General features: G+C 44.5%; 1 protein-coding gene across 8 annotated transcripts in view; it reads left to right on the top strand.

Moving 5' to 3' along the window:
* Positions 1-6,123, top strand: part of NKTR (natural killer cell triggering receptor) — a 38,989-nt gene extending 32,866 nt beyond the window's left edge. For 6 of the 8 annotated variants that reach the window (XM_030967450.1, XM_030967432.1, XM_030967440.1 and 3 more), the window contains 4 exons: positions 254-349; positions 478-537; positions 1,814-1,912; positions 3,617-6,123. In XM_030967450.1, coding sequence (XP_030823310.1) covers positions 254-349; positions 478-537; positions 1,814-1,912; positions 3,617-3,695 — 334 coding nt within the window. In that variant the 3' untranslated portion in view covers positions 3,696-6,123. The remainder of the gene's footprint in view (positions 1-253; positions 350-477; positions 538-1,813; positions 1,913-3,616) is intronic. The other 2 variants (XM_030967466.1, XM_030967458.1) reach the window with 1 other exon arrangement.
* The last annotated feature ends 7,497 nt before the right edge of the window (positions 6,124-13,620 follow it).

The following is a 13,620-nucleotide window of genomic DNA, read 5'->3' as shown; positions in this document are numbered from 1 at the left end:
CTCTCCTGGAGCCCCTTTAGACCCTGGAAGGGGCTCTGAGCTCTCCTTGAAGCCTTCTCCTCTCCAGGTGAACATTCCCAGCTCTCCCAGCCTGGCTCCTCAGCAGAGGGGCTCCAGCCCTTGGATTAACTCATATCACCTAGCAAGTATGGAATAAATATTTAGCTAGAATACTAAAGATTCATAACTTCTTCTGGTTCCCATTTTCTGCTGCTCTTCTCAGCTGTGTTCTCTCCTGTTTCCTTGGTTGTAGGTCCAGGAGTTACTCGAGGAGCCGGAGCCGGGGCTGGTACAGCCGAGATCGCTCCAGGAGCCGGAGTAGTTCCTACCACAGCTACAAGAGCCGTAGGTGAGTTCATCCAGCTGCAAACTGTGCCAAACATGTTCTCCTCCTCTTGTTCTCTCTCTCCCCCTGCCCTCTTCAGCACTTTTGGTTTCTGTTGACTAAAAACCCCTCTGTGGTTTTGATTTTGTCAGCCGGAGCTACAGCAGGAGCCGATCCAGGAGCAGTTCCTATGGGCACCACAGTCGATCCAGGTATGGATTTGATGCCTTGTGCAGGCTGACCTAGAACAGAGGCTGGACAGAGCTAAAGAATAAAGCAGGGATTTATTAAAAGGCCTCCATGGATGCACCTTGGGCAGCACAAGAGCCCAGCCAGGGCTGCACCCAAGATGAACCAAAATGGCCCCAAAATGCACCCGCGCCTCCGGGGTCTCTCCCTGGGATCAGTTCTGCTCCATTTGCACCTTGCAGTTCATTGTCCCATTCCAGCTTTAGCCCCTGCAGTCCCACCCTGCTTGTTTTTCTCTCTGCAGCCCACGGGGTTTGTGCTCTTGGGGCTGAGATTTGGATCATTTGTCCTTGGTGCCCAGCTGGAGCAGGAATTGTTTTGTCTCCCTGCTCTGTGCACAGAGCTCACCATGCCCTGATGTGAAGCCCAGACCCACACACTAAAGCAGCACAGAATCTGAAAAAGATAAAAGCTTAAACCTGAGGCATCAGATTTTCCTTTTATACAAACTCTGCAAGAAATGTGCTGCCCATCAAATCATCTTAGTATGTCTACTTTAATTACATTTCTTTAAAACAGACTTTATTATATAATTATTGTCTATGATACTACATATATTGTACATACTACTTATTTTATTATACATACTATAATACAAATGCATATCTAAATACATATTTATTTATAAAAATACTTTTTAAGATTGCTTTTATCTCATAGAATCCCAGAATGGTTTGGGTTAGACAGGACCTCAGAGATGATCCAACCCCCTGCCATGGGCAGGGGCACCCTCCCCTAGGCCAGGGTACTCCAAGCCCCCTCCAGCCTAGCCTTGGACACTTCCAGGGATCTGAAGCACTTAAAACTATTATTAAATTATCATTATGACAACTTGAATCAAAGCAGAATGAACACAAGACACTTTCAAAAACTGAAAATCACCAAACCATCCTGGCATTACAGTTGTAGGTAATGCTATAAGTAGCAGTGAACACATTACTTGGCTTGCTTTCAGAATTATCAGCAAAGAAGAAGTTTACTAGAAAAAAAAAGGGACAGCACAAAGCTTTATGAAGGCTTACTATTTTGTTCCCAATAAAATTTGAGATTTTTACTGTTATTTTGAAGATTGTTGTTGTGTTGAAACCTTTATAAAGCCTAGAATTGTTTTCCACATCCTTGGCAGTAATTTCTATACACCCCCTCATGTCTCTATATAAATAGCCTTTAAACCAGCATTTAAAACAGCATTTTAGACCAGAAATGTGAATTCAGTATTACTTTTTCCCCCCTTTAAAGCAGGTCCTACACCTATGACAGTTACTACAGCAGGAGTCGGAGCAGGAGCAAGAGGAGCGACAGCTACCGGAGATCTCGGAGCTACGACCGGAGATCCAGGTGGGTCTGACCCTGCTTGGCTGCACAAGGATTTGCTGAACACAAACAGAGGATGTTGAACAAGGCCAGAATGATGATTTTTCCCCATAAGAATAAGAAATGCACTCAGCAAAAGTAATAATTCACGCCAAATTCTAATTAAAATCGGAGCGTGAATGTGAGCGAGGAAGTCGGAAGCTCTGACATTCCAAAGAGGAGGATGGGGAAGCAACCAGGATAAGGAAAAGTTATTTCCAGTTTATTCTATCCATGCATTCAAAATTTGCACCTTTTCCCAGGGAAATGAAGTCCTTATCCCTGGAAGTGTTAAAAACTTGTGGAAATGGCATTGAGGACATGGATTAATAGTGAAGACAGTGGGGCTGGGTTAACTTGGTGATCTCAAAGGTCTTTGCCAACCTTAATGATTCCATGATTTGAATTATTATATTTTTTAAATAATATCAAGTGTTTCTTAAAACCCACATAGCTCACAAGATTTAACTCAAGTGCTCTCTTATGGATTAAAAGCTGCCTGGTATGCAAAGAATTCCACTGTATAGTAAATTCTTTTTGGCTGTTCTGCAGAAGTGGATCTAAAACAATCTGGAAGGGAAACTTAAAAGTTTTGCTGCAATCCAGATTTAATTTTTAACTTCGCAGAATGTATTTTGAAAGAATATTTTTACCTGCAAGTCTGCTGAGTTTAAAATAAATTCTATTCTTCTCAGTCCAGGGGATTTATATAAGTGTAAGTGAGCACATTTCACAGAAATCAGAGATATGGAAAGTTGCAGATACATTTAATATCACTGATGATTTGTTTTATACCTTTTAATATGCCCCCTATTAGTAATAACTCAGGTTTCTAAGACTACTGTACATTTTCATCCTCTCCTCATATGAATTTTTTCACAGCTTTATACCAACTCTTAATGGACTTTGCTCTCACCCATTTGCACAAGACAACTTTCATCTTGTGTTGGAGGGAAAATTAATGAGTTTTAATAAAGAATGTGAAAATAAACTTAAAAACCATTGCTTTATTAAGTTGAGGAGCTTCAGTGTGAGATTAGGAAATGCTCACCTTTCACTTAGAAAGCTTCTCTTACAGGCAGGGGGCTGGAAAATCTCTGAAAGCTTGTTCTGTGTAATTTGAACGTGTCCTGTGGCTTGTCTGAAACCATCTGGGCTCTGTGTTGACATTTGGCCAGGTGCTGAGCTTGGAATTTGTCTGGAGGAGCCAAAACATTTTAAATACAATTTCCACACTGCAGACACACAAACACACCTCTGTTGTGGTTATGGGGCCTAAGTTTTAAGACCCTCCTTCAAACACAAAAATAAAATATATAAATCAAAGATTTGTGAAATTATTCTAGTTGAGAAATGCTTGCAGTGTAAAATTCCACTTGTAGAATACACTTCTCACTCAGCTCAATTAGCTTTTATAAAAACATTAATTTTGGATGGTTTTTAGCTGTAACAGTGAAAGCAAGAAGTTACAAACAGTTTGACTTGAGTTACACAGAGTTTTCATCACATGAATTTAATGATTATTTCCATTTTGAGTATCCCTTAATGAATCCTTCACTTACAAGAAATACAATCCTGTAAAAGACTGGTGTGTTTTCTTATCTGTAACAATTTTTTGACATGGTGCATTTTTTAATTTCAAGCTCAAACTGCAGCTTTGGGGCATTTCAATCTTTTTTCTCCTTGCAGATCCTACGGCTCCGACAGCGACAGCGATCGCAGCTACTCCAACAACAGGAGCCCCAGTGAGAGCAGCAGATACAGCTGAGAATGTTCCTTGGAGGATGGAAACTCTGCTCCACAATTTTTTCAGTGTTATACTCAAAAAAACTCTTCTGACAGTGTCACAAGTGAAGGTTGTTTGCTGAATTAGCTGAAACTTTCCCGTTAAACAGTGAATTCAGCTCTGCTTACAGAGAGAAGGACTGAGCTCGACAGCTGATGTTATTTTTTATTTTTTTTATGTCAAATGCAACTTTTACAAAATAATAATAAAAAAGCCCAGTTTGGTTTCCTTGAATCAGCTTTTCCAAGCCATGTATTACACTTAGGTGAATTGCTGCTGCCACTTTTTGGGTGCAGCAGTCAGGACTGTCTTCAAGTCTGTTTATAAACACCTTAGGAAAGATGTGCTAGCAACTATTAAACTGTGAAGTCAATTTCTTAAAAAGGCTGCCATTTCTAGTTGATGAAAATGCTTTTTTATTGCTGGAAGCTGTTTCCATTCTGTCTTGATTGTTGATTATTGCATTCTGTACAGGATATAGGTGAGGAAAACAAAGCCTGCCACTCTGTCTTAATCCCTCCTGAGCTGTGGTGTTCTGGAATTCTGCTGGAAAAGGTGAGCTGATGCCCAGTGGGAATTGTCAAACTGACAAGCAGTGAGCAAAAGTGTGATGAATGAGTTTGGAGCTTAATATCCAACCTGACTAAACTTTTTATGTTTTAAAGAGGAATTTTGTGATAAACAGCAATGTCCTTCAGAGACTAAAAATGTGTTTCCAAACACTTCCTGACTTTGGTTTTCAGTTCCTATTACAGTGCTTGGCATCCTTCAACACATTTTGAATGTTGTAAACCATGAATGTGTCCTGAGTTTGTCCAAAGCACTCTTTCAAACACTGACATGATGATAATTTTTTGAGAAAACCAGCCATAAAGGTTCCTTTATAAAACCTCCTTTATAAAGAAAACCTCTATCCCATTCACCATAGGGAATATCAGATACTGATATTGCAGATATTGAATTATATCTTGTTAAAGCAGGACTACAGAAATACTGGGATGCCTCATAAAAAGCATGAACAATACCTTCAAAGTAAAGTTTAGTACCAAAAATTACTCTCAAGTTCCAGGCAAATTGCTTGCAAAAATATAAATAGATTCAAGCTGAAGACCGTTGAGTAATTCTTGCAATATTCTGATTCAGTTGATTTAAAATAATCTGTAAAGTTTTTGAGGGGAATTGAGAAAGTTGTGTTCTGAGAACCAGATTTTTTAATGGCATAATGTAACCTAAAAATTGAGGTCTGTGGTGACAAAACCAACATGGTTTAATTAGAGTTAATGAGCACTGTTGTACCATAACAGTTTCCATTAATGATTTTCTGTAATATCTGGACATGCTTTCATTTGCTCATTTTCAAATACAGGAAATTGTTTTTCTTAATCTCATCAGGACCCAGTAGCTTTGACAATTAAAAGCAGTAATATTTTGCTGAGGCATCAATTCCTTCTCTCTTTGATTGAATTAAGCTCCCCCAAATTTGATGATTTTTTTATTTTGTACACTTATGAAAAGCAAGTTCAAAGGGAGATGGTGATGATTCCCTCCATTTCTGTCCACCCACAGCACATTCCTGATTTTGAATTGGCCATGGAGGTTTTTCACTTTTCTAGAAGTACCCAAAACTCTGCTCTTACCCCCTTTCCTACACTTAAGAATTTAGTGACAAAGCGTTTGCATGCAACCTTTCCACCCTTTGGTAAACTTTTTATGCTTTTTAGCATTAAATACATTTAATACCCAAGTCAGGATACATTTACAAACATGTTTCTAACAGCAGCAGCCATCTCAGAGTCCTGAACAAATATTTCAGTGATATTTGTTGTAGTTTCATCATTTTCAGTACAGCTGTAACTTTTTCCCCTTTCTAAGAAAATAGAACTAGAGGGTTCATGGTGTTATGAAATACACAAATATAACCATTACTAGTGAAAATATTGGTCCAGGATCAGATTTTTATCATATTTCAGCTCTGATTTGACTTTTTAAGGCCAGGTCAAACAATTAACTGTAGTTATCAAAAGTTACTGCACTGTCACTAAGTCTTTCATATCTTTAGTCAAAAGTTTATAAAGAAATTCCATCAGGTAGAGAATGGTTGGGGAGGGGTTGAGGCAAGGGCTGGGGGTATTTTTACTTAGTGAAATCTATTAAATTGTGCTTCAGATGGAAAATGTCCCCCTGAGCTGGTTTTCTAACGCTGCTCTATGTTTTTGCAATTTTGTTATTCCAAAGTAGTTGCTGTTTGTAAAATAAACTTTTGTACATATCTGCAAATGCTGTTTTCTCTACATCTGGAAAAATCCCTGGTGCTGCTCGAAGGAAAGAGGCAGGAAAATTAAAACTGCACTTTCAGAATCCACTTTTGTTCCTTGCAAGACTCAGACACGAAGTTGCTTTTCCTTTTCTTGACCTACATAGGGGAGCTATTCCTCAGCAGGACTCTGGGTTTACATAATAGTCATTGGAGGAACAAATATTTTGAAATTTCCAAGTGATTTGTGAGGTCTCACCATTTCCTCAAGATCTATAAAAGGTTCCTCTCCTTGGTGAAGAGAAACACTTAAGAGATCTCCATGGAAATCTGGGAATGAGCTGAGCTTATCCACTCTGCTGAATCTCCTTTCCCAATACACATTTCCAGATCACTTCCTCAGCATCTTGGAAATGTGCTGTTAGCCCAGGGCAGCAGCTGTGGTGGCTTGCAGCCTGATCCATCAGGCTTTCAGACCTTCTGTCCCACAGAATCTGGATTTCAGTGGAAATGCTGCCTTTGGCATGAGGTGAGGACGATGAGGGGAGGTGGTTCCTTGGTGTTTGCCGAGGTCTTCAGTGTGATCTGGATAACCTGGCACTGCCTGACCTTGGGGAGGAGTGGCACCACCACAGAGCAGATGAAATAGTGAGTGTTGGACAAGCTCTTATGTCTCAGGGCAGCATAAACCAGCTTGTCAGGGAGTAACTTGGTTGGAAGGGACCTTAAAAGGGACCTTAAAGCCCATCCAGTGCCACCCCTGCCATGGCAGGGACACCTTCCACTGTCCCAGGCTGCTCCAAGCCCCATCCAGCCTGGCCTTGGGCACTTCCAGGGATCCAGGGGCAGGCACAAGTTTCTTTAGGAGACCTGTGCCATTACAGAGAAAATTGGGAATTTACTCCCATTGTTTCTTCTAACCCAGTCCTCTCTCAGTTTGAAGCCATTCCCTGTGTCCTGTCCCTCCATCCCTCTTCCTCCTCTCCAGCTCTCCTGGAGCCCCTTCAGGCCTTCTGAGCTCTCCCTGGAGCCTTCTCCTCTCCAGGTGAACATTCCCAGCTCTCCCAGCCTGGCTCCAGCCCTTGGAACATCCCCACAGCCTCCTCTGGACACAGCCCAGCAGGGTGGGGTGAAGGGGCAGAATCCCCTCCCCAGCAGGGTGTTGGAAGCTGTCACCAACCTTTCTTTCAGCACAATGTTCTGGATGCTTCCAGAGCTGTGCTCCCTGCAGGAGTCAGTCCTGGGGATCCCAGGGCTGCTCTCAGGTGCTGCTGCTGTGGAGGTCACGCTGTCACCTTGAGCTGGCTGTGGAGGCAGGGCTGGAGCAGTGCTGGGTAAAAATAGAGTGGTGACACCCAGGCATGGACTGCTCAGGATTGAAACAGGTCTGAAACCCTGCAATGAAGTGAAATCAGTGCTCAATTAGGAGTGATTTCATCAAAAAGAAAAAAAAAAAAACAGTTCTAAGCAAGGTTTGGTGTGCAGGTCTGGGGTTTTTCTGGGAATGGGTTATCCATAGGATGTTGTGGAGTGGCTCTGTCTCTGTAGGAATGTACAAAGTTAGAGGGTTTTAGGTTTGTGGGAAAACAGACAGGCTTCAGTTATGACAGAATTGTTAATACTGCTGATGCATCTTGTTAACCTTTCTCAACCTGTCTAGTGTCTCCAGTTGCAGGTGAGTGCCTTGTCTCAAATAAGACATTAACTGACCCATCTGGCTCTCCAACAACTACTTATAAATCACAGATTTACAAAGCCACAGCACAAACACACTTTCCCTGCGCTCTCTCTGTGCCAAGAGATTCCCTTCCCACTCCGTCACTCCCAAACAAGGGCTATTTGTCCTTGAACTCGAGGGGAAGGAGCATTCCCAGTGCTCTTCCCCAGGATCCCTGGGTCTGTGGCAGTGGATTAAATTTCTGTTCTGGCTTTGTGTGGATCCTGATGATCCCACTCAGAGCAGAGCACCGTGTTTGGATGACCTTGGGCTGCACCCTGGAATCCCATCTGCTGTCATTCCCAAAGGGAACACGGCCTGGGATTTAAATCAGGAGGAAATCAAGCTCTGCATGCCCCACACCCCTGCTTCACATCCATGTAAATAATGCTTTTTTAGGTGGTGGTGGTGAAACAGGAATGATTTTCCACCTGGTACATTAAAACTGCTTACAAATCGTCTGAACAATTAAAGGGACCCAGGCCTGAATTTCATCATATCCATGTAATTCCTGGGAAGTGGATGGGATTGAGTGAAATCAGAGGGCCTGTGGCAGGTTTGGGAAGGGTTTTTAATGAAGGTAATAAATTTGTGGGTTTGAGTTTTGCAAAGATGCTCCTTCTTCAGGCTTTGAAACTGTATTCATCTCTTTCTGTATAAGGAATTGGTGTTGCATTCATTGTTGCATATAATTAGAATTGGAGGTGGATGCACAAAGAAGGGATTTGCATTAATTTGGGATTAACTGATATTTCTGCCATGTACCTGTCTGTGGCATTGTGTGTTTTTACAAATTTTATTGTTGTTTCTGTTACAAAAAATAGCTATTCTCTGTTAGTCAGAAAACGGTTTGATCCTTTGTACCCTCATTCCACCCCCTCAGAATGCTTTCTCCCTAAATTGTTTGCTCCCTACTTTTCCCTCCATTTGGCTGTCCCTTAAAACAACAATCCCGCTGTCCCTCCCCTCATGTCCTTAAATGTCCATGTCCATCCCAGCTGGGCTGCCCACCTTCCCTGTCAGTCAGTATAACCATCCCTACCTCCTTCCAGAAAGTTCTGTGTCAATCTGTCCCCTTTTTAACAGATGATTTGTCCCTGGGGCTTCTTCCCTCCTCTGTGTGGTCCCTATTGGTTCTGTTGGATACTCTCCTCCTCCCCTTGCTTTCCCCTACTGGTTGTTTTGTGTTTCCACCCGTTACACCCGCTCTGTGAAAACCCAGGGCACTGGGGTTATTTCTCTGTCTTCTCTAGTGTGCTCTGGTCCCCAGGGCAGCACTGACTTTGACCCTCATCCATGGAGAAAGTTTCCCAGACTTCAAGACAGACTGGAATCCACAAAAGTGGAAATAGATTATAGAGAGCAGTGCAGGTGTGTCACTGGGTGAGAAATTGAGGTTTTGGGGTTTTTAGTGTGTTGTGGATGGAAGCAAGATGGAGGGCACAGGGTGTCGTCCTGGGTTTCTTCTTCATGCTTCTTCTTCCTCCTTCTCCATGGGTTTGGGTGGCATTTTGTAATTGGGCAGAAAAGTCTGCATTGTGGGCTCTGTGGGATCAGTTATTGGGTTAAAAGGGAAAATAATCCAGGTGTCAGTTCTTAATTGGATAGTTTAGTCTGAAAAGGCCTTGGAACAAGAGATTGTTGGCCATTTTGTGCCTTCTGATGAAAAGCTGCTGAACTCCCAGCAGTGAGACTGTTTTACTGATAAGAAATAATGAACATCTGAGTGTGAACATGAAATAACATCTCCAGTGCCTTCAATCCAGACCCAGAGAAACCCACAGCTGGAACCACCCCAAGAGCTGTCTGAACCCTTTTTCCTTGGCACTTGTCTCTGGTCCCACAGAGGAATAAAGCCTCCTTGATGTCCATACAAGTGTTCTCTCTCTTGTTCCTTTATTTGGATCCTTGTAGCCTGTATGTGCCAGCATCACCCATGCCACAGCACTCACCACTACCTGGGTGGGCTCTGTCAGAGCCTGGGGGTTGCCACTCTGGTGGCACCCTCCAGTCACACGAGGAATCACAGAATCACAGAATCTCAGAGTTGGAAGAGACCTTCAAGATCATGGAGTCCAACCCAGCTGCAACAGCTCAACTCAACCCTGGCACCCAGTGCCACATCCAGGCTTTGTTAAACACACCCAGGGATGGGGACTCCACCACCTCCCCGGGCAGCCATTCCAGAACTTTATCACTCTTTCTGTGAAAAACTTTTTCTTCATATCCAACCTAAACTCCCTTGGTGCAGCTGGAGGCTGTGTGCTCTGGTTGTGTCAGTGCTGCTGGAGAAAGAGCCCAGCCCCAGCTGACTACTGTTGTATTTGGGTTGCCCCCAGACAAAGGAAGGAAAGAATAATGAATCTGACTCCATGTTTTCAGAAGGCTAATTTATTATTTTATGATACTATATTAAATTAAAGAATGCTGTACTAAACTATACTAAAGGATACAGAAAGGATACTTACAAAAGGCTAAAAAGATAATAATAAAAACTTGTGACTCTTTCCAGAGTCCTGACACAGCTTGGCCTTGATTGGTCATTGAGTCAAAACAACTCACACCAGAATCCAATAAAACAACCACCTATTGGATAAAACAATCTCCAAACACATTCCAAAGGAGCAAAACACAGGAGAAGCAAATGAGATAAGAATTGTTTTCCTTTTCTCTGAGGCTGCTCAGCTTCCCAAGAGAAAAATCCTGGAGGAAGGGATTTTTCCAGAAAATAGGAATGTGACAGACTCCAGCTACCCTTCAGGAAGTTGTTGTGAATGATAAGGTCACCAAGCTGCTTGCCAATGTCCCATTGCTCCTGTGACCACAGTGCCAGCCACAGCTGTCCTTGCAAGAATGGGGTGCAGCCCAGGGAAAGTGATGTCCTTATCCAAGGGGTTCTCTGAGTTTGCACCTGGAATTCTGTCTGCAATGTTGGGCCCCTCAGCACAAAAAAACTGAGGGGCTGGAGCTTGTCCAGAGATGGAAATGGAGCTGGGGAAGGGTCTGGAGCACAGGAGAGGCTGAGGGAGCTCAGCCTGGAGAAAAGGAGGCTCAGGGGGGACCTTGTAGCTCTGCACAAGTCCCTGCCAGGAGGGGACAGCCAGGGGGTCAGGCTGTGCTCCCAGGAACAGGGACAGGAGGAGAGGGAATGGCCTCAGGCTGGGCCAGGGGAGGTTTGGATTTGATATCAGAAAAAATTTCTTCATGGGAAGGCTGATAAGGCATTGGAAGAGGCTGCTGAGAGCAGTGGTGGAATCCCCATCCCTGGAAGCACTCAAAAATGTGTGGATGTGGCACTTGGGGACAGGGCTTGTGGTGAACAGTGTTGGGGTAATGGTTGGACTTGATTTTGGAGCTGTTTTCCAACCTTAAGGATTTTGTGATTCTGGCACGAAGAGTTCTGAGCTCAACACAGCTTGTGAACACTTGTAGCTCCCTCTCTCTGCCATTATGTCCCAGTCCTGGCCTCAGGCTGCAAAATTCCTTAATGAATTCCTGCAGACAGGAAGGGGCTGCCCTCCCTCTTGGGGCTGCTTTTCCTTCCAGCTCATGGTGCACCCTGTGAGGGAGAATGAGGAAGGTCCTTCCTCTCTCCTTGGTGCCTTGGCCACCCACTTGGGCAGCATCCATGTAACTTTACCCCAATGAATTTTGGCAAATGGAAATGATGCCTCAGGTTTGAGCTTTTATATTTTCAGATTCTGTGCTGCTTTAGTGTGTGGGTCTGAGCTTCACATCAGGGCATGGTGAGCTCTGTGCACAGAGCAGGGAGACAAAACAATTCCTGCTCCAGCTGGGCACCAAGGACAAATGATCCAAATCTCAGCCCCAAGAGCACAAACACCGTGGGCTGGAGAGAGAAAAACAAGCAGGGTGGGACTGCATGGGCTAAAGCTGGAATGGGACAATGAACTGCAAGGTGCAAATGGAGCAGAACTGATCCCAGGAGAGACCCGGAGCGCCGTGCATTTTGGGGCCATTTGGTTCATCTTGGGTGCAGCCCTGGCTGGGCTCTTGTGCTGCCCAAGGTGCATCCATGGAGGATCCTTTTAATAAATCCCGGCTTTATTCTTTAGCTCTGTCCAGCCTCTGTTCTAGGTCAGCCTTCACAAGGCACCAAAAAAGCATGAGGGGGTTTGGGAAGGTCCTTGTGAAGGGGAGAGGGCAAGGATTGCTGCACTTCCAGAAGAAACACCAGGCTCTTGGGAATGTGAGGTGAATCAATCAGCAGAGCTTTGTGGGCCTTCAGAAGCAGGGAGATTTGACAAAGAATGAGAATGAACCCGTTCCATGGAGAGGGACACATGTTTCAGCATCAAGAAAGATTTAAAAAACAAACTTCATGAAGCAATGACAATTTTATACATTAAAATAATATATTGTCACTTTATTTCCCATATTCCCAGTGTCTCTGCTGAAGGGACAGATCAGTCCCTGTGGTCATCAGGGCTGCCCAGGGGTGTCTCTGGTAGCTGCTGGTGTCACCCAGTGTCACCGGCACAGAGCAGCTGCTGCTCCCCAGGTGTCATTGCTGTTTGGCACCCAGGACTGGGATTGTTCAGCCTGGAGGGGAGAAGCTCCAGGGTGACCCCACTGTGGCCTCCCAGGGCCTGGAGGAGCTGCAGGAACCATGGAGAGACTTTTCAATGGCCTGGAGTGACAGCGATGCCTTGTGCAGGCTGACCCAGAACAGAGACTGGACACAATTAAAGAATAAAGCAGGGATTTATTCAAAGGCCTCCATGGATGCACCTTGGGCAGCACAAGAGCCCAGCCAGGGCTGCACCCAAGATGAACCAAAATGGCCCCAAAATGCACGAGCGCTCCCGGGGTCTCTCCCTGGGATCAGTTCTGCTCCATTTGCACCTTGCAGTTCATTGTCCCATTCCAGCTTTAGCCCCTGCAGTCCCACCCTGCTTGTTTTTCTCTCTCCAGCCCACGGTGTTTGTGCTCTTGGGCTGAGATTTGGATCATTTGTCCTTGGTGCCCAGCTGGAGCAGGAATTGTTTTGTCTCCCTGCTCTGTGCACAGAGCTCAGCATGCCCTGATGTGAAGCTCAGACCCACACACTAAAGCAGCACAGAGTCTGAAAATATAAAATTAAAACCTGAGGCATCAACAGGACAAGGGGGAATGGCTTCAAACTGAGAGAGAATAGGTTTAGATTGGATATGAGGAATAAAGTCTTGGCTGTGAGGGTGGTGAGGCCCTGGAAAAAGTTTCCTGGAGCAGCTGTGGCTGCCCCTGGATCCCTGGAAGCGTCCAAGACCGGGTTGGACAGGGCTTGGTGCAGCCTGGGACAGTGGAAGGTGTCCAAGCCCATGGCAGGGCTGGAACTGGGTGATCTTTTAGGTCCCTTCCAACCCAAACCATTCTGGGATTCCGTGGTGATTTTAGGGAACCTGTTGGAAATGTCATATTCCATACAGACCTAAAGGTCCTCCACCTGTGGCTAAATAGGAATCACCCTCAGCCCATGGGCTTTAGACCTGGGCCTTACCCCTCTCCCTTCTTCAAAGATCAGATCTTCCCCTTGTGACAAACAACTGTTCATTTTTAAAATGAACAATTGTAAAAAAAATTGAGAGAGGGAGGATGTCAAGGACTCGATGTTCTCATCTGTGGGGAGCAGGGCTGGTGAGTGGGAGCCTTGCAGGGACTTTGAGGTTCATTTTGGTTTCTCTGTGCCAGCAAAGCCACTGAGAATCATCTGGGACAGTTCTCTGCTCCTGAGAGCTCCCAGGTTGCTGTGAAGATGTGATTCCCTTCTGGGCTTGGCAGGGTTGGTTATTACAGCAGGCAGAGCTGTCTGAGGAAAATCTGGCCAGCAGGACAGAATCTGGGAATGTGAGCTCACATCATCTCAAACCCAGGCTGCCTGGTCGTGTCTCTGGTGTGATTTTTGATTTCAGGAATGTAGCAATACACCTTTCTTC

Source organism: Camarhynchus parvulus, chromosome 2 (genome assembly GCF_901933205.1).
Source record: "Camarhynchus parvulus chromosome 2, STF_HiC, whole genome shotgun sequence".
Classification (NCBI taxonomy): domain Eukaryota; kingdom Metazoa; phylum Chordata; class Aves; order Passeriformes; family Thraupidae; genus Camarhynchus; species Camarhynchus parvulus.
Note: the sequence above shows the minus strand (reverse complement) of the source record. Positions and strands in the feature narration are given on the sequence as shown.